The following is a 21,172-nucleotide window of genomic DNA, read 5'->3' as shown; positions in this document are numbered from 1 at the left end:
GTCAGGACATCTGTCCATGAACTGAATCTCAAGAGAAGGTGGGTCATGCAGCAAGACCATGCAGCAAGACCATGTGTTGTGAAGATCAGACTTTGATAGATCCCTGTTCTTTAAATAAAACAGGGTGCCCACTCACACCTGATTGTCATCCCATTGATTGAAAACACCTGATTCTAATTTCACCTTCAAATTAACTGCTAATCCTAGAGGTTCACATACTTTTGCCACTCACAGACATGTAATATTGGATCATTTTCCTCAATACATAAATAACCAAGTATAATATTTTTGTCTCATTTGTTTAACTGGGTTCTCTTTATCTACTTTTAGGACTTGTGTGAAAATCTGATGATGTTTTAGGTCATATTTATGCAGAAATATAGAAAATTCTAAAGGGTTCACAAACCCTAAGCACACAAGTCGTTCTACCAAAGAATGGTTAAAGAAGAATAAAGTTAATGTTCTGGAATGGCCAAGTCAAAGTCCTGACCTTAATCCAATGGAAATGTTGTGGAAGGACCTGAAGCAAGCAGTTCATGTGAGGAAACCCACCAACACCCCAGAGTTGAAGCTGTTCTGTACGGAGGAACGGGCTAAAATTCCTCCAAGCCGGTGTGCAGGACTGATCAACAGTTACCGCAAACGTTTAGTTGCAGTTATTGCTGCACAAGGGGGTCACACCAGATACTGAAAGCAAAGGTTCACATACTTTTGCCACTCACAGATATGTAATATTGGATCATTTTCCACAATAAATAAATGACCAAGTATAATATTTTTGTCTCATTTGTTTAACTGGGTTCTCTTTATCTACTTTTAGGACTTGTGTGAAAATCGGATGCTGTTTTAGGTCATATTTATGCAGAAATATAGAAAATTCTAAAGGGTTCACAAACTTTCAAGCACCACTGTAAGCACACTCCAGATTTCTGTTTTTTCATCTTAATTATTGTTTGCATCAGAATTTTTTAAAAAAAAATTGCACCTTTAAAGTTGTACTCATGTTGTGCAAATCAAATGGTGCTAAGCTGCCAAAAATCCATTTTAATTCCAGCTTGTAATGCGACAAGACAGGACAAAACACCAAGGGGGATGAATACTTTTGCAAGACACTGTATTGAATACAACTCTGAAATATTATATACACGTATTTGCAGCCAGCCAAAATATTATTCATATAAATAATATGCAGCATTAGTGCAATATATAACACCACGTCCTGGTGGAAATGAACCCAAAACAGCAACAATCAGCTTTTTTTTTTTTTTTAACCTGTGTAGAACTGATGACACGGACTACGCTGAAGCGTACACACACTTGTGCATTTTAAGATTGCGTGGGTCAGAGTAGCGCTTTCCGCACTTGTCACAGATGTACTGTTTGCCTCCTCCATGGATGTGGCGCTTGTGTGTGCGGAGGTGACTGCCCTGACTGAAGCATTTCCCGCAGAACTCGCACCTGTACGGCTTCTCGCCCGTGTGAGTGCGCTCGTGCAGCTTCAGACTGTTGGTGTTGTTGAAGCGCTTGCTGCAGTAGCTACAGCCGAACGGTTTGAGGTCCGAATGCGTGCGGCTGTGAGACATGAGGCTGCTCTGCTGGCTGAAGCTCTTGCCACACTCCTTGCAGGTGAACGGCTTCTCCCCGGTGTGAATGCGTTTATGGATCTTCAGGTTGACCGTGTGGCGGAACGTCTTCCCGCACAGGTCGCAGGAGTACGGCCGCAAGTCCGTGTGAATGCGCTCGTGGTTGCGCAGGTTCACCAGGTGTCTGAAGGCTCGTCCACATTCCGTGCAGGAGTGCGGTTTCTGTCCCGTGTGGATGAGCTGGTGCGTGATCAGCGTTTTCGCCCGGGTGAAGCTCTTGCCGCACACCGAACAAGGGAAGTTCTTCTGGCCCGTGTGTGTGTGCTGGTGCCGGGTCAGGTTCTGCGAGATGCTGAACTTCTTGCCGCATACGTCACAGCCGAAGGGCTTTTCTCCGCTGTGGACGGTGGCGTGTGTCCGGAGGTGCGCGGCCTTCCCGAAGCACTTTCCGCACTCTTTGCAGCTGAACGATTTTTCCGCCGTGTGAACACGATGGTGATCTGCCAGGCTCTGCTTGTGAGCGAAGGCTTTTCCACAGAGCATGCAGTTGAACAGTTTCTCCCCACTGTGACTCTGCTGGTGGGACCGGAGGTCGCTCAAGGACAGAAACGTTCTCCTACACTTGACACAAATCAAAGAATTTCCCCCAAAGTTACCAGCTTCCTGAGTGCCCTCTGCTTGTGTCGTCACTTCCTCTGACGCCACGTCCAGGTGATCTGTAACGGGGGGGGGGGACACAAACAGATGCAAAAAAAAAAAAAGTGATTGGAGTCGTTCAGCTCTGAAAGATTATCATACAAGATGAAGTCGTGAAAATCCACCAAACTCGACTGACAAAAATCTTTTTTTTTTTTTAAGTTTGGTATTTAATTGAAAATACTTCTCTTTTGAAATTTATAGTTTCATTTCATTTTTATTTCATTATTTAAACTTACTTTAATTGGCTTAATTTTATTTATAGGTATATGTGGGTTCTTTCCTCCTGTCTAACTTTGAACTTATTCACTTTACAACATTTTGAGCTATTACATGTACAGTGTCTTGCAAAAGTATTCATCCCCCTTGACGTTTTAAGTTGTGACACAAACAATAAGATGAAAAAACAGAAATCTGAAGTGTGTGTAGGTATTCACCCCCTTTCCTACGAAACCCTTTAATAAGAGCTGCTCCAAACAATTCACTTTATAATTAGTTGATTAAGATCCACCTGTGTGCAATCAGAGTGTCACATGATGTCTGTATAAATCAACCTGTTCTGGAAGGACCCTGACTCTGCAACACGACTAAGCAAGCAACATGAAAACCAAGGAGCCTCCAAACAGGTCAGAGACAAAGTTGTGGAGAAGTATAGATCAGAGTTGGGTTATAAAAAATATCCCGAACTTTGAATATCCCACAGAGCACCATTAAATCCATTATAGCAAAATGGAAAGAATATGGCACCACTACAAACCTGACAAGAGAAGGCCCCGCCCACCAAAACTCACAGACCGGGCAAGGAGGGCATTAATCAGAGATGCAACAAAGATAACACTGAAGGAGCTGCAAAGATCTACAGCGGACATAGGAGTATCTGTCCTTAGGACCACTTTAAGCCGTACACTCCACAGAGCGGGGCTTTATGGAAGAGTGGCCAGAAAAAAACTCATTGCTTAAGAAAACACGTTTGGAGTTTGCCCAACAGCATGTGGCAGACTCCCCAAACACATGGAAGAAGATTCTCTGCTCAAATGAGACTAAAATTAATCTTTTTGGCCATCAGGGGAAATGTCACATATGGCGCAAACCCATCACCCTGAGAACACCATCCCTACAGTGAAGCATGGTGGTGGCAGCATCATGCTGTGGGGATGTTTTCCATCTGCAGGGACAGGAAAGCTTGTCAGGACTGAAGGAAAGATGGATGGCACTAAATACAGGGCAATTCTGGAGGAAAACCTGTTTGAGTCGGCCAAAGGTTTACGTTCCAGCAGGACAATGACCCTAAACATACTGCTGAAGCTACACTGGAGTGGTTTAAAGGGAAACATTTAAATGTCTTGGAATGGCCTCGTCAAAGCCCAAACCTCAATCCAAGTGAGAATCTGTGGTATAACTTGAAGATTGCTGTCCACCAAAGCAACCCATCTAACTTGAAGGAGTTGGAGCAGTTTTGCCTTGAGGAATGGGCACAAATCCCAGTGGCTAGATGTGCTAAGCTAATAGAGACATAGCCCAAGATAATTGCAGCAAAAGGTGGCTCTACAACGTGTTGACTTTGGGGGGGTGGGGGGGGTGAATACCTACGCACACTCCAGATTTTCACCAAAAATCCATATTAATTCCAGCTTGTAACGCGACAAGACAGGACAAACACCAAGGGGGATGAATACTTTTGCAAGACACCGTATGAAAATCGTAATAAATTTATGCAGTTATTATTTTAAAAGTACTGAGGCATTCAAGTCACATTCGTGAGTTCCTGCTCTCATGGAGTGAGAAATCAGTCAGCTCTAATCTCGGGCCTGTTTTTGTGATCAACTCGCACCTGTGATGATGGACTTCAGGTTGATGTTTCCAAACTCATCTTTAATCGTCACAGCAAGCGTGAGAGGAGATTCAGGACGCTGAGACTCCACTGTATCTGCAACCTGAGACAAATAATTACAGTTCAATTACACACTTCCTGTTCTTTAACTCTCGGTCCTCGTCTAGTTAATCTCGTTGTGGAAATTGTTTGTGCTCTACGTTCCGCTCCTGAGTGCGAGTCAGTTTACACATAAGATTAACTGGCGTAAACCTCGACCTGATCCACTTCAGATCCTACAATCCCCATGGATTACTGCACTTTTCTATCTGGAACATACGGTGGAGTTTACACCGCACGTGTTTATGATGTTACCGCGTTTAGCCGACGTCCTGATCCAGACAGACTTCTAGAAGAGCTTTAGAGTCTTGATCAAAAACATAAATCATGTTAGTTCACTCAGTCAGGGACTAAGAGAACCATCCAGAACACTAAGTGAAAACCAGTCACTTTATTTGATCAGATTTAATAAAAATACACAAATATACACACACGAATAAATTAATACAACGAAAACTAATCGTTCAGTTAGGATTAAAGAAATGGCGGTGTGTAAATGTAAGCCGTAAACAAACCCTTTAGCTAATGGAGGATTCCGCGCACACTTATTATATATTTAAATAATATTGGTTGGCTTTTTTTCGTGGTCTATCAGATACATTTCATTCAGCTAGCATGATATTGAACGAGTCGAAGATGAGTAGCTGAATGGAATATATCTAATATACCACGAAAAAAAGCCAGTCAAATTTTTTTTTTTATGCAAAAACACACACACTTTTTATATCAGCATTCTCGAAGGCCGACGCTAGCTTACCCACGACTCGGTGCTGTTAGCATGGCAGTCCAGTTACCTTCCAGCCGGTGTAGCAGTAGCATTAGCGAAGACCGACGCTAGTTTACCTGCGACTCGGTGCTGTTAACGCAGCAGTCCAGTTAGCTTCCAGCCAGCATAGTATTAGCGTTAGCGAAAGCCGCAGCTAGTTCACCTGCAACTTGGTGCTGTTAGCGCAGCAGTACAGTTACCTTCCAGCCGGTGTAGCAGTAGCGAAGGCTGATGCTAGTTTACCTACGACTCAGTGCTGTTAGCGTGGCAGTACAGTTACCTTCCAGCTGGTGCAGCAGTAGCAGTAGCGAAGGCCGATGCTAGTTTACCTGTGACTCAGTGCTGTTAACGTGGCAGTACAGTTACCTTCCACCCAGCGTAGCAGTAGTGTTAGCGGAGGCCGATGCTAGCGCAGTCAAGCCGAATATTATTATTATTATTTTCCCTGCGTAATTTAATTACTTTTAAAATCAACATCGACAGCTACACACAACGGAGTGACCTGCCAGCCAAAATTCTCTCAAAATCATCTGCTTTTAACAAAGCAAACCTGGCAGCCATGTTTGTTTACAAACTGTCACAGTCACTTGCTAGCGCGCAAGTTTTACATCTCCGACATATGATGTCATGTTATCTTGACAACATGCAATATTGTAACAATACTGCATGTTCATTCTCCATTGGGTTGAGTGGTGTAATACACATAGGATAAGCTAACAATATTGCATGCTATCAAACGAAATGAACGAAAACCATGAGAAGGGAATAGAACACATGTTTTTATTCCATGGAAAAAGTGTCCCGTATGTATAATAATATACGTTATTTTTTTCGCGGTCCAAATCCCGCGCTCTGATTGGCTGGCAAGCGGGTCCGTATCGTACAGTACGGACCCCCGTTACGGCTCGTTCACAACAACAAACAGTCACATTTTATGTCAACATTTCTCAGAACAGCATTCATTTTACAGCATGGATAGTGATAACGACAGCCTTCACAGCGAAAGCGAGTTTTACTACCCTGAGGAAGAAGAAATAAAAGAAAACATTTCAGGAGAAAGCTAAAAACCTCTAACTTGCTAACACCGAGCAACAACATGGCTGAATCCTGAATGACTCCTATTTGTATAAATAGGGGACTACATAGGTGGCAAAATGTAGTTTTTTTCCCTGCCATGGAAGTGCGCTTGTATACCGAGGAGGAAGCCATTTGCATTACAGCCGTGAATGAGGATTCAAAATAGCATTCATTTTACATCATGGATAGCGATAACGACAGTGTTCACAGCGAAAGCGAGTTTTACTACCCTGAGGAAGAAGAAATAAAAGAAAACATTTCAGGAGAAAGCTAAAAACCTCATCTCATCTCATTATCTCTAGCCGCTTTATCCTGTTCTACAGGGTCGCAGGCGAGCTGGAGCCTATCCCAGCTGACTACGGGCGAAAGGCGGGGTACACCCTGGACAAGTCGCCAGGTCATCACAGGGCTGACACATAGACACAGACAACCATTCACACTCACATTCACACCTACGGTCAATTTAGAGTCACCAGTTAACCTAACCTGCATGTCTTTGGACTGTGGGGGAAACCGGAGCACCCGGAGGAAACCCACGCGGACACGGGGAGAACATGCAAACTCCGCACAGAAAGGCCCTCGCCGGCCCCGGGGCTCGAACCCGAACCTTCTTGCTGTGAGGCGACAGCGCTAACCACTACACCACCGTGCTGCCCCAGCTAAAAACCTCTAACTTGCTAATAGTTTGAGATCATTAGTTAATGAGGCCCATTTTGGACCATGTTATCCTAATACGTAATATTACGTTAGGTGAAAACTTTAAACCAGTACAATCTCTTCTTCAAAGTTTCACCAAATGGCTTTATTTATGCAATATAAAGGTCATAATACTGGATAACTTTGGTCGAGCAAAAATACTGAGCAAAAACAGGGCTGAATCCTGAATGACTCAATTGTGTATAAATAGGGGACTACATAGGCGGCAAAATGTGGTTTTTTTTCCTGCCATGGAAGTGCACTTGTATACCGAGGAGGAAGCCATTTGCATTACAGCTGTGAATGAGGATTCAAAACGGTGGCTCGGCTCGGTTTTCCCTTTCGGCCGCTCTCGTTTTCTGTTAGAATTTGGTAAAGAAAAAAAGAAAAAATATATTATTTACCAGCTTAAGGTCGGTCCGTATGGTGAAATACCGTGACCTCGGCCTTGAATACTGACCTCGGCCCAGAGGGCCTCGCTCAGTACTTTCAAGACCTCAGTCACGGTATTTCACCATACGGACCTCCCAGCTGGGAAATAACATATTTATTAAATATCTTATTTGCAGAGTAGAGAATCAAAATAACTGTCAGACTTTACCATGATGACTCATTTCGTGCTCCAAGCTCTCTTTACCTTTTAGGGAGTTTTGTGGGCGTCACTAAATGCAAATGAGCCGAGTCAGGTACGCCATTTGCAGATTACGTGACAACAGAAGCACGAAGAAAATCAATGTTTCTGAATCTTTTGTAAATCTGGTGGAAAGTCTTAGTTTGGTTTGGTTCATGCAAACATTTACACGCAACTTGACGAAGTGGCTTCATACCGGATTAAAATGTCACGTACCTCATGTCCTGCTCGTGCCTCAGAGTTTCTCCCATGGCCGTCATAGGAATGTTCCTCTTCTGAAATTCAAACGAAAGAAAAAATTTTTCAGTTTGATGACTAATGCACTTTTGCGAGGAAGAGTGAGTCAGGCATCATTCCTGGAGAACTCTGTCGGGTTCTTCGTCCTGCAGTCTGGGACTCGGTCACCATCTACAGTCTCTAAAGTGCCACTGAAATCAAAATCAGTGGTTCAGAGGTTGTTCATAGCTCTTAGCGTGACGCTCACCAATGTGACAGAATATCTAGAAAGAAATACTGAGAATAGTATTTTGAGATATTCTCCTAATTCTCACTTCTGGGAAAACAAGACATTTTTGATGGTGATATCCAGCCAAAACAGTGTTGTCCAATTAAATGCTCTTTATAATTCCAGCTTGTAATGCGACAAAACAGGACAAACACCAAGGGGGATGAATACTTTCGCAAGACACTGTACATTGCCTTGCACTTACGATTGGGTTCCCCGTGGTGGTACACACCTGGGCTCGACATTAACTGTTTGTTTTTTTTAGGAAAACTATAGAATAGCTGTGAATTGCAACACAAAATGCAGATCACACATTGAGATGACGTTTGGTTATTGGTTACTTTTTACTTGTAACGGACAATAATTTTATTCAAAGTAGTTTTTCCTGCCTTAGTCGATTTTATTTCCATTTCACGTGCACGCAGCTGTTGTAAAGTTCAGTGTGTTTGGTATAGAACTCTCTCAGACTGTAGGTTCATTACTCAGGCCCACTTTACACGGGGACGGTCTGAAACAAAAACGCAAAAGTCCGTTTTCGTTCTCACTTTTTTCCGCGTCTACACGACCGTTTTCAAGGAGGAAATCTGCGTCTATACGGTGACGCATAAATGTGTGGAATTCAATTGGATGTGCATGCCAGGCGGCTAGGTGGTGCTGTGAAAGACCTCCGCTATGTCTGCATGCATGCGCAACGTCTTCCGTCTTGTCTGATCTGCACATCTGTGCCGCGAAAACTTTGACTACTCTGGCTATGGTAAGTAAGAAAGTAAGTAAAAAAGTGAGAGCATGCTATACCCGCCTCTGTTCATTAACGGTGTATGTGCAGATTCGGTATAGATGTTCGAAGGACTCCTGGACGTTTATTAAAGCTGCCAGAGCAGCTTGAAGGTCCGTTGGATCGATGTAATCAGACATGCTCTTACTTTTTTACTTACTTTCTTACTTCCCGGGCTGGTATGTACAGTATATGACATATGTATGACGTAAACGCGTACCCGACGTGAGCAGATCCGAGCAGAGTTTCGCGTATTGGGTAGTTTAGACGGATATGCAACAGGGGCTGTTTTTAACTTATCCACTCTGGAAGGCGTTTTCAATTTTTTCCCGTTTTTCAGCCTCGGAAACGCCGTCCCCGTGTAGACGAAAGGCACTTCCGATAAAATATTTAGTCGTTTTTACCCGACAGCGTCCTCGTGTAAACGGGCCCTCAATGTAGAAATCATAAAATAGAAATCTAGAACAAAGTTTGTATGAAGAAAACAATAGGGTGCCAAGACTTGAACAGTACTGTGTTAGAATATATATATATATATATATATATATATATATATATATATATATATATATATTTTTTTTTTTTTTTTTTTTAAATCGTCCACCTCTAGATTAAAAAAAAAAAAACAAACACTGCGTCATGACAGACAGGATAATGTTTGAGTTTAAAATTATCGTTTAGTGTGTAGGTTGTGGGTATTTTATACAGACCTGGCAACCTGTAACTGAATCAGTGCAGCCGGTCTGTCATGATGCAGCACAGGGTTTGTTTGTTTTTTTAAATAAACCTAGAGGCGGATAATCTAACAAAAAAAAAAAAAACCTGACATATAAATATTTTGCACAGGACTGTGTTCCTCTGATACCAGAAGCAAAGCTCCAGCTCTCTCTGCTCTTAATCTGTTCTGTTCTTTCAGGATTTATCGCACGTCACTCCTTGTTGAGTTTTTTTTACGCCCGAGTTGTTTGAAACCAATCTGGGTTTTCTGTGTCAATAAGGAAGCAGCTTCACCTGTAAGAAAATCAAACACTTTCATGGAGGCGCAAACTCGAATGCGAGCAGAAAAAAATAAAACGAGATTCTTAAGCAAACTCTTCCGTACTCGCTTCCGACTTTGTTTTTGTAAAATGCATTTTAAATACCATCGTGAATTTCTCTGGAGTTTTCAGGCAGAGCTCCTCTCTTCGTATTCTTTAACTGCTCATTTCCTCGTTCTTGAAGCATTTGCTTCTATTCGTTAACATTTTTCTTGATAGCGGGAAGGCGGTAATGCCTTTTATCTATTTCTCTGTTTGAACGAGCAAAAACAGCGCAAAAATGAACCATACTGAAGACAGATTAAGCTGCTTGCATGAACGACGGTGTCTGTCTGACCCCAGCTGTAATTATCACGTGATGCGTGACGTCATGCATAAGGGCTCTATAAATAGTCTGTGTACCATACTACACCAGCGGGGGGGATATAGAATAACTTGCAAAGCAGTAAATGAAACCGAGACTAAGAAAACAGCCAAAACGTAATGGCGGATACGGAGCGAGGGACGCTTTTAGGAACTGAAATAAAAGATCAAAACGCCTCCTTTTTGTGGTGCTAGTTGGCAATATATGCTCGTTCCAGCTTGCCCGGTTGGGCATGTCAGGGACATATCCCACTTGCCCCGGGCAATCGGGCAGTCCTTAATGTCGAGCCCTGCACAAACGTACAGACGTCATACAGTGGCAAAAGCCAACAAAAATCACATTGATGCGTTACCATACTCTCTGAAGTACGGACCTCCTCTCTGCTAATATTTGAACTGACTGGAAGTGAGAACGTTCCTGAAATAAACCTGTCCTGAAGGAGTTGTTGGAATTAATGGGCTCAAGACCATGAACGCTGAAGTTCTTCAGGTCTTCCTGCACAGTGCTCCATGAGGAGTAATACCCAGCATGTGTGTGTGTACGAGATGTCATTGGTGCAGCAGTAAATACACACCCGGCCCTCCGGCTGACAGAATGTTCAGAATGCTTCCTGGACGTTTTGCTCTTTTCCCAGAGAACGTTTTGCACTCAAGATCCAACAGGAACTTGTCTTCGTCTACAAGCTTGATGATTTTACCCAGAGCCTCGTTTCCCAAGACCTCCATGACTGACGCAAACTGTTTCTGCAAAAAAAAAAAAAGAAAAGAAAAAAACAACACTCAACTCTGTTAAAATCACGACTCGCTGAATATCAGTTTTACTGTCATGAATAATCCCGTACTGACACAGGCCGTGTTTAGACTGGTGTGTAAACCATTTCACATCATAGTAAGGTGATTTGGTTCTTAGTTTTTTTTTTCCCTCAATAATCCATCTCTCCATCATCATGACTCATGAACTGTATCATTTCATAGAGGATCGTTAAATATAGACTTGTTGCCTGATCCAGAGATTTTACCTCATTAATAAACTCTTACTTATAAAAATAACAACAGAAGCTTAAAAACTGTTCAACATTATTACGAACATCACGTTTTGTCTCTTAGAAATTTAATGTCGAGTGGCGGCTACAATTATCGACAGTCCATAATTATCGACGCCTTTTCAGATTTACCAATAAACAATTTTACAAAGCTGAGTTTCAGTTACAGCAGTTATTATTGGTTAATCAATCAACCAGAAGACCCGCCTCGCCCTTTGATCTTGTCGTCCGATGATGCAGCTCGTTTGATGAAAACCCGCACCTACTTTGTTTCTTCCTCTTTCGTTTGACAGTCGCCATTTTGTATCTAAACGCGCATTTGAGAAGTCACATGAGGTGTCGATAATAGTGATCACTTTCTCTGGTGTCCACCATTATCGACACCCTGTGGAATTAAGCGACATTTACAACTGTTATGGATCGATCTTTGTGTAACGTTGTTGAAGTCGATGAAGTACATTAAAAAAAATAATAAAAGTGCTGTGATTTATAATTTTTTTTCTGATTCATAACAGAATGGAACGTTTATAGAGTATTTGGAATCCGATTGCAATAAATAAATAGCATTAGAGCAGAATTTAATTTTTAGCATCTAAAAAAAAAATTACATGCTTGAAATATTCAGATTTTTTTTTTTTTTGCAGTTTGTTGTAAATATCTACCACATATTACAATATCAGTAGACATTTTATATTTTGGTTCAAGGAATGACATGTGACCTTTGACCTGGATGTTCATGTGGTTACAATCTCAATTGCCTGTTGACGTTTATTAGTAAACTACAAAACTAGAAATTAATAAACAACGAATGATGAACAAAATGTGATCTACAAAAATGCTTAGAAAGCGGGTAGAAAGTGGAACAAAAAGATTTTCTGACGCCGGTTAAACATCGTCAGTTCATGTGTTTACAAACATTAGAATTACTTCCTCATTTACATAAACACCAACATCTATATATTTATATAAAAGACATTTTGTACTAAATATAAGTCTGTATAAAACAAATTTAAAATAAAAACTATGTTTTGTTAACTTAATACCACATACCGATTATTCTTTTTTGAATAATCATCTGGATGTCGACAACCGTGGACAAACGGCGTCGACAACCGTGGACAAACGGCGTCGACAACCGTGGACAAACGGCGTCGACAACCGTGGACAAACGGCGTCGACAACCGTGGACAAACGGCGTCGACAACCGTGGACAAACGGCGTCGACAACCGTGGACAAACGGCGTCGACAACCGTGGACAAACGGCGTCGACAACCGTGGACAAACGTGTCGACAACCGTGGACAAACGTGTCTAATTGGAACGGTGTCGACAACTGTGGACAAATGTGTCAACAACTGTGGAACGGTGTCGATAACTGTGGACAAATGTGTCAACAACTGTGGAACGGTGTCGATAACTGTGGACAAATGTGTCGACAACTGTGGAACGGTGTCGATAACTGTGGACAAATGTGTCGACGACTGTGGAAGGGTGTCGATAACTGTGGATAAATGTGTCTAATTGGAACGGTGTCGATAACTGTGGACAAATGTGTCAACAACTGTGAAACGGTGTCGATAACTGTGGACAAATGTGTCGACAACTGTGGAACGGTGTCGATAACTGTGGACAAATGTGTCGACAACTGTGGAACGGTGTCGATAACTGTGGACAAATGTGTCGACAACTGTGGAACGGTGTCGATAACTGTGGACAAATGTGTCGACAACTGTGGAACGGTGTCGATAACTGTGGACAAATGTGTCGACAACTGTGGAACGGTGTCGATAACTGTGGACAAATGTGTCGACAACTGTGGAACGGTGTCGACAACTGTGGACAAATGTGTCGACAACTGTGGAACGGTGTCGATAACTGTGGACAAATGTGTCGACAACTGTGGAACGGTGTCGATAACTGTGGACAAATGTGTCGACAACTGTGGAACGGTGTCGATAACTGTGGACAAATGTGTCGACAACTGTGGAACGGTGTCGATAACTGTGGACAAATGTGTCGACGACTGTGGAAGGGTGTCGATAACTGTGGATAAATGTGTCTAATTGGAACGGTGTCGATAACTGTGGACAAATGTGTCAACAACTGTGAAACGGTGTCAATAACTGTGGACAAATGTGTTGACAACTGTGGAACGGTGTCAATAACTGTGGACAAATGTGTCGACAACTGTGGAACGGTGTCGATAACTGTGGACAAATGTGTCGACAACTGTGGAACGTAGGGGTGTGCAAAAATATCGATACGGCGATATATCGCGATACTTTGTCTTCCGATTCAATATCGATACTCAAAATTTGAATATCGATATTTTTTCAAATAATAAAATCATGTTTCAGACGGGTTGTAAATCCAGTACGACTTCCGCACCTCCGCTCCGCGAGGTGTCGCTGTGCCGCTACCTCACTGCAAGGCACTCTTCGTCTTCTCTTTTTTTCCCCGGCGGTTGCAGTGAGGAAAGAAAAAAAAAAAAACAGGCAAGCATGGCTGTTAACATTAACCTAGAGACGCCGCCGAACTTTAAGGCAGATGTTTAGAGGCACTTTGGATTCCAAAGGAAAGGAGAAAAAAAAAAGTGAGCCGGACAAAGAGAATGCACTTTGCAAAACCTGTTTCGCTCCAATTAAATTAATCAGGGATGCAAACAGCGCGCCTTTTGGCGGATGGCGCCTTTTTCACGGCTGAATCGCGCAGATCTGAATTTTTTTTTTAGGGGGGGCGTTGGAGTGTCTGGTTATAATTTCAAAGTAAATTCTGTATTAAAATTACTAAGTAAGCAAATCCGTTACAGTCCATGAAACAGGAAGTATAAGGATGAGGAAAAAACAGTTTAAATCGGGAAGTTGCGCACATTTGTGCAGCCTGAGCAGCAGGACTGCGCAAATGTGCGCAGCTTCCCGATTTAAAATGTTTTTTCCTTATACTTCCTGTTTCATGGACTGTAACGGATTTGCTTATTTAGTAATTTTAATACAGAATTTACTTTGAAATTATAATCAGACACTCCAACGCCCCCCCCAAAAAAAATTCGGATCTGCGCGATTCAGCCGTGAAAAAGGCGCCATCCGCCAAAAGGCGCGCTGTTTGCATCCCTGATTAAGATGCTCCAATTAAGATGCCCACTGCACTTTTCAGTGTGTTTCAGACAGTGTGGTGTTCCTGCAAAATAAGCACAAGTTAAATGTTCTCAGGTATATGTTCTCAAGTTTACAAAGAACAAATTGATATTAGTGTTAGCACTGAAATGTATGTGCAGTCTGCAGTGCAAGTTTTAAGTTTTCATAAAACAATTTGATTCTGCTTGTTAAGCAGCACTGATGTGTCCATGCTTACAGAAAAGTTGAGAATACTAGCACAGAAATGGGAATTTTCTGCATGTTGTAGTGAAGCAACTCTTGGTTTTGCCAGCAGTGGAATAGAGACAAATATATGTCTGGCAAGAGTGTGTAGTTATGTATGTGAAATGTAACTTTACAGTGGTCAATAAATTCTGATTTTCTTCAGTGACACAGATATTGTGATGTGGTTGAAATTTCTTGCAATATATCGATTATCGCAGAATCGCTGTACCGTGATAATATCGTTATCGTGGGCAAAATATCGCCATAGTATCGTATCGTGAGGTATCTGGTGATACCCAGCCCTAGTGGAACGGTGTCGATAACTGTGGACAAATGTGTCGACAACTGTGGAACGGTGTCGATAACTGTGGACAAATGTGTCGACAACTGTGGAACAGTGTCGATAACTGTGGACAAACGTGTCGACAACTGTGGAACGGTGTCGATAACTGTGGACAAATGTGTCGACAACTGTGGAACGGTGTCGATAACTGTGGACAAATGTGTCGACAACTGTGGAACAGTGTCGATAACTGTGGACAAATATGTCGACAACTGTGGAAGGGTGTCGATAACTGTGGACAAATGTGTCTAATTGGAACGGTGTCGATAACTGTGGACAAATGTGTCTAATTGGAACGGTGTCGATAACTGTGGACAAATGTGTCGACAACTGTGGAACGGTGTCGATAACTGTGGACAAATGTGTCGATAATTAATTATGGAACGGCATCGATAACTGTGGAACGGTGTCAATAACTGTGGACAAATGTGTCGATAATTGTGGAACGGTGTCGATAATTGTGGACAAATGTGTCTAATTGTGGAACGGTGTCGATAACTGGACAAACGTGTCGATAACTGTGGATAAACGTGTCGATAACTGTGGAATGGGGTCACGTGATCTGATACGCTAAGTAATCTGGAATCAACTCATTTTTTTCCAGTGGAAGTTTGAGTCATTATTCATGCACAATTTACGTACCCAGTCTTTTCTACTTTTTCAGTGTCCAAAATATCGTTAGGGTGTCGGTAATTGTAGCCGCTGCTCTAGTTATGTACGCTGTAATTTGTTTATAGGATGTAACTTACTATCATCATTGTTCCATACTTTCTGCTATTAACCATATAAAAAGCTGTCCCTGTTCACACTGTAGAACAGCAGAGACGCTGTGAGTCGGTTCAATTCAGTGAACCGATTCATCCGATTCGCGGCCATTTTCCATTTTCACACGCGTCATCACAAGCACACTTCTGAACGTACCATCTTCTGCTCAGTTTGCGTCTGGATCAGCACTTTTAACTTCTGTTTCTCAGTTTGTTCTGGAGAAAGCTGCAGGTTTAAAATGGACTCGGATCTTTCCTGGAGCAGTCTGCACATTTCCGCCACTACTGTGTGAATTAAAGCCTGCAGCACGGAGGCTAAGCGCGTCTGTAAGGCCACACACTGCGACATGACCCGCACTTTATCCCACTTTACTGAAGATACTCAAATAAACACGGCTTTATTGCAGGGTAAACAGCGCAGAAATATACTTTTCTAACGAGCTAGTAAATTTACTTCAGGAAACAACCGCAGCCCTCAGTGGAAGCACAAGGTCATGTGACCTTTAAGATCCGGTTTATTCCTATCAAAATAAAAGTGTTGAAAGTAAAAAAAAAAAGTTTTGGATTTATTTGAAGAATCGAAGAAATAAATGCAGTAAACAGTCGAAATCATAAAAATCATACTTTCTATAACATCATCTACAAAAATGTCGTGGATGTCTGCAGCTGTGAGCAGAGCGTTTGTACAATATGAGACCCTTTTTACACCAATATGGAGAAACAAAAATAAACAGCTTGTAATTACAACTGATAGACAAAGCACAGATATGAAAAAAAGATGAACTGTCCTTCCTCTTCTTTAGGCTTTTGGGCACCTTATGCCTACTGTGTTGTTTTTTGGGCACTTTACACCCACCGTGTTGTTTTTTGGGCACATTGCGCCCACCATTTAGTTTTTTTGGGCACTTTACACCCGCCTTGTTGTTTTTTGGGCACTTTACACCCACCGTGTTGTTTTTTTGGGCACTTTACACCCACCGTGTTGTTTTTTGGGTACTTTATGCCCACCATGTCTTTTGGGCACTTTACACCCACCGTGTTGTTTTTTTGGGCACTTCACACCCACCGTGAAGTTTTTTGGGCACTTTACACCCACCATGAAGTTTTTTGGGCACTTTACGCCCACCGTGTTGTTTCTTGGGCAATTTACACCCACCATGTTGTTTTTTGGGCACTTTATGCTCACCGTGTTGTTTCTTGGGCACTTTACACCCACCATGTTGTTTTTTGGGCACTTTACACCCACCATGTTGTTTTTTGGGCACTTTACACCCACCATGTCTTTTGGGCACTTTACACCCACTGTGTTGTTTTTTGGGCACTTTACACCCACCGTGTTGTTTTTTGAGCACTTTATGCCTACTATGTTGTCCTTTGGTCACTTTACACCCACTATGTTGTTTTTTGGGCACTTTACACCCACCATGTTGTCTTTCAGGCACTTTACACCCACATTGTTGTCCTTTGGGCACTTTACACCCACCATGTTGTCTTTTGGGCACTTTACACCCACTGTGTTGTTTTTTGGGCACTTTACACCCACCATGTTGTCTTTCAGGCACTTTACACCCACATTGTTGTCCTTTGGGCACTTTACACCCACCATGTTGTCTTTTGGGCACTTTACACCCACCGTGTTGTTTTTTGGGTACTTTACGCCCACCATGTCTTTTGGGCACTTTACACCCACCGTGTTGTTTTTTGGGCACTTCACACCCACCGTGAAGTTTTTTGGGCACTTTACGCCCACCGTGTTGTTTCTTGGGCAATTTACACCCACCATGTTGTTTTTTGGGCACTTTATGCTCACCGTGTTGTTTCTTGGGCACTTTACACCCACCATGTTGTTTTTTGGGCACTTTACGCCCACCATGTCTTTTGGGCACTTTACACCCACCGTGTTGTTTTTTGGGCACTTTACACCCACCGTGTTGTTTTTTGAGCACTTTATGCCTACTATGTTGTCTTTTGGGCACTTTACACCCATCTTGTTGTCCTTTGGTCACTTTACACCCACTATGTTGTTTTTGGGCACTTTACACCCACCGTGTTGTCTTTCAGGCACTTTACACCCACATTGTTGTCCTTTGGGCACTTTACACTCACCATGTTGTCTTTTGAGCACTTTACACCCAGCGTGTTGTCTTCTGGGCACTTTACACCCACAGTGTTGTCTTTTGAGCACTTTACGCCTACTATGTCGTCTTTTGGGCACTTTACACCCACCGTGTTGTCTTTTGGGCACTTTACACCCACCGTGTTGTCTTTTGAGTACTTAACGCCCAGCGTGTAGTCTTTTTTTTGGCACTTTACACCCACCGTGTTGTCTTTTGAGTACTTAACGCCCAGCGTGTAGTCTTTTTTTTGGCACTTTACACTCAACATGTGGTCTTTTGGGCACTTTACGCCCAGCGTGTTGGCTTTTGGGCACTTTACACCCACCGTGTTGCCTTTTGGGCACTTTACACCCACTTTGTCATATTAGCATGCTGTTCCTGATAGTTTATTAAAAACATTTCAGTATCTTTGCACTGTGAAGGACTGATGTTAGGTTTTGATCTGTCTGTACTGAAGGAATTGACAAGGTATGATCTCAGAATGCCAACCTCTGCTGCCTAAGAGATTCTGCCTCACAGATCAATCTGGGAGCAAACAGTCACTGACACAGACACAGCTGCTCAGAGGTGTTTCTCAGTTTATTGTAGGACAAACGTGTATATATATATATATATATATATATATATATATATATATATATATTGTGGCAGCGGGGGCGTGGTCAAGCGCCGGTCTGTGACAGGAGGGCGGAGTTGGGGAAGGTAAGTGGCAGAATCGCTTCACCTGTGTGTGATTAATCTATGTTTTGTGTGTGTTCTCCCCAGTAAACCGGGCTATTTAAGGAGGGAGAGCGAGAGCAGAGGAGCTCTCTCCACAACCCGAGGACCGGAATGTGTGTGCGTACGTGTGTGGCTGAGAGAGAAACGTTTGCACTGAAAAGTGAAAATAAAAGAGTTTTTGCGAACTCAGTCTCTGTCCTGCCGTCCTCTGTGCTCCACCCACATCTAGTGGACCTTACAATATATATATATATCCACATTCGAGAGTGTTGTAGCTATGCGATTGGATGATGATGATGATGATGTGATTGACGAAACTATGTATGTCGTAAATGGGTGATGAAACATGACATCACTGGTTTAGACTACATTATGAAAAAAGAGAGACATGTACCATTACCTCACCCGTCAGGATCATAGTCTTATGAAAGGAAGAAAGACATTACTGGTCAACATCACCTTCATTAAGCAGGGAGCAGAATGTGAGTGAAAAATCTCAAGGATTTAATTAAACCAAAACAAGTAGCAATCAGACCAGCCTGTACCAGTTTAAGCATACCATATATATACACATATATAAAATGTGTCAACTGTGGAGCAGATTCCCTCATCGAATTCTTATTTTTAGGGGTCCAGGCACCAAATGTTGCTTGGACCCCTAATATCTAAAATCTCGGTTTAAATTGGCTCAACTCACAACACAACATGGCACTTCACACTCTAAAATCTTATTTTACATGATCTACAGAATCCGGCCTGAACCGGTGTAGTGTGCTTGTATACAGCTTTTGGATAGACGCACATGTTTTCTTGTTCTTGTCGTTTTCCTGTCATTTTTCCCCATAGAGAATGAATGGGGATCATGACTCGCACCATCGTGCTCGGACATGCTTCATCAGACACATCAAACTTCATGTGATACCTCAAGCCAACTCCCTCGACACATACATGCAATCAGTTCTGACCCGCATTCATCTTTTATTTTCGCTGATCCCTCATTCACTTCCCACCACTCTCTGTTGTATATCGACAGCTCACTCATGGAGAACGTCAAGAGCACCAAATTTCTTGGTGTTCATCTGGCAGAGAACCTCACCTGGTCCCTCAACATCAGCTCCATCACCAACAAAGCCCAGTAGTGTCTCTGCTTCCTCCGAAGGCTGAGGAAAACCCATCTCCCATCACCCATCCTCACAATATTCTCCAGAGGTTCTATTGAGAGCATTCTGAGCAGCTGCATCATGGTCTGGTTTGGGAATTGCACTGTCTCAGATCACAAGACCCTACAGCAGATAGAGAGGACAGCTGAGAAGATCATCAGAGTCTCTCTTCCCTCCATCATGGACATTTACACCGCACACCGCATCCGGAAAGCCACCAGAAACGTGGCCAACCCCACACACCCCTCATGCAATCACAACCCTCCTGCCATCTGGAAAAAGGTACCAAAGCATTCGGGTCAGACTCTGTAACAGTTTCTTCCCACATGCCGTCAGACTCCTCAACTCTGAGGGACTGGACTGATATACACAGACTTGTTGATCACACTACTCACGCTGCAGACTTTGCACAGTGGACAATAATGCACTATTGCTTACCGTACAATGTGTCTCATACACACACAAGGTTTACATTTATTTATTCCCTTTTCATATACTACCTCAATACGCACACTCAACTCTGCACTTTATGTTGTTTGTGTCGTTTCTTGTGTTGCACTCTTGCACTTTATGTTGTATTATAGATTGTCAAGTCAAGTTTATTTGTATAGTACTTTTAACAATAAACAGTGTCGCAAAGCAGCTTTACAGAATTTGAACGACTTAAAATATGAGCTAATTTTATCCCTAATTTATCCTCAATGAGCAAGCCTGTGGCGACGGTGGCAAGGAAAAACTCCCTCAGACAACATGAAGAAGAAACTTCAAGAGGAACCAGACTCAAAAGGGAACCCATCCTCATTTGGGCAACAACAGACAACATGACTATAACATTAACAGTCCTAACATAAAGCCAGCTTCGTTGATGCTATAAACCCCCCACCGACGGAAACCCAAGTGCAAAACTGTTCACAACAACCGCAGTCCCAAAGTCAGCAAGTCAACTGCAGCCCTAAAGTCAGCAAGTCAACTGCAGCCCTAGAGTCAGCAAGTCAACTGCAGCCCTAGAGTCAGCAAGTCAACTGCAGCCCTAAAGTCAGCAAGCCAACTGCAGCCCTAAAGTCAACAAGTCAACTGCAGCCCTAAAGTCAACAAGTCAACTGCAGCCCTAAAGTCAGCAAGCCAACTGCAGCCCTAAAGTCAACAAGTCAACTGCAGCCCTAAAGTCAGCAAGCCAACTGCAGCCCTAAAGTCAACAAGTCAACTGCAGCCCTAAAGTCAGCAAGCCAACTGCAGCCCTAAAGTCAACAAGTCAACTGCAGCCCTAAAGTCAGCAAGCCAACTGCAGCCCTAAAGTCAACAAGTCAACTGCAGCCCTAGAGTCAGCAAGCCAACTGCAGCCCTAAAGTCAACAAGTCAACTGCAGCCCTAAAGTCAACAAGTCAACTGCAGCCCTAAAGTCAGCAAGCCAACTGCAGCCCTAAAGTCAACAAGTCAACTGCAGCCCTAAAGTCAGCAAGCCAACTGCAGCCCTAAAGTCAACAAGTCAACTGCAGCCCTAAAGTCAGCAAGCCAACTGCAGCCCTAAAGTCAGCAAGTCAACTGCAGCCCTAAAGTCAACAAGTCAACTGCAGCCCTAAAGTCAACAAGTCAACTGCAGCCCTAAA

The 21,172-nt window shown here is 42.8% G+C and overlaps 1 protein-coding gene and 1 long non-coding RNA gene across 3 annotated transcripts; one reads left to right on the top strand and one right to left on the bottom strand.

Moving 5' to 3' along the window:
* Nucleotides 1-975: 975 nt before the first annotated feature.
* si:ch211-207i20.2 (uncharacterized protein LOC568537 homolog) lies at nt 976-16,069 on the bottom strand. 2 transcript variants are annotated; one of them, XM_060938728.1, is made up of 5 exons: nt 15,726-16,069; nt 10,635-10,803; nt 7,596-7,654; nt 4,111-4,213; nt 976-2,299 (listed from the first exon to the last, which is right to left on the bottom strand). In XM_060938728.1, exons 1-5 carry the CDS (start codon nt 15,915-15,917, stop codon nt 1,296-1,298), a joined length of 1,527 nt encoding a protein of 508 aa, XP_060794711.1. In that variant the 5' UTR covers nt 15,918-16,069; the 3' UTR covers nt 976-1,295. The 2 variants fall into 2 exon arrangements, with proteins under 2 accessions (XP_060794711.1, XP_060794712.1); XM_060938729.1 differs by having other exon boundaries at nt 15,554-15,803.
* LOC132897462 (uncharacterized) lies at nt 15,601-18,590 on the top strand. Its single transcript, XR_009656322.1, has 2 exons — nt 15,601-15,895; nt 18,451-18,590. It is a non-coding gene; the product is annotated as an uncharacterized LOC132897462 (long non-coding RNA).
* Nucleotides 18,591-21,172: the final 2,582 nt, after the last annotated feature.

This window comes from Neoarius graeffei, chromosome 14 (genome assembly GCF_027579695.1).
Source record: "Neoarius graeffei isolate fNeoGra1 chromosome 14, fNeoGra1.pri, whole genome shotgun sequence".
Taxonomy (NCBI): domain Eukaryota; kingdom Metazoa; phylum Chordata; class Actinopteri; order Siluriformes; family Ariidae; genus Neoarius; species Neoarius graeffei.
The sequence above is the reverse complement of the archived record's forward strand: the minus strand, read 5'-3'. Positions and strand labels throughout refer to the sequence as shown.

Excerpts from the sequence above, each read along its gene's own strand:
- si:ch211-207i20.2 (XM_060938728.1), bottom strand. The coding sequence starts at position 15,917 with ATGTCGCAGTGTGTGGCCTTACAGACGCGCTTAGCCTCCGTGCTGCAG. Across the intron at positions 10,804-15,725 it reads CGCAAACTGAGCAGAAGATG|AAACAGTTTGCGTCAGTCAT; the intron begins GTACGTTCAGAA and ends TTTTTTTTGCAG. Across the intron at positions 2,300-4,110 it reads CCTGAAGTCCATCATCACAG|ATCACCTGGACGTGGCGTCA; the intron begins GTGCGAGTTGAT and ends CCCCCGTTACAG.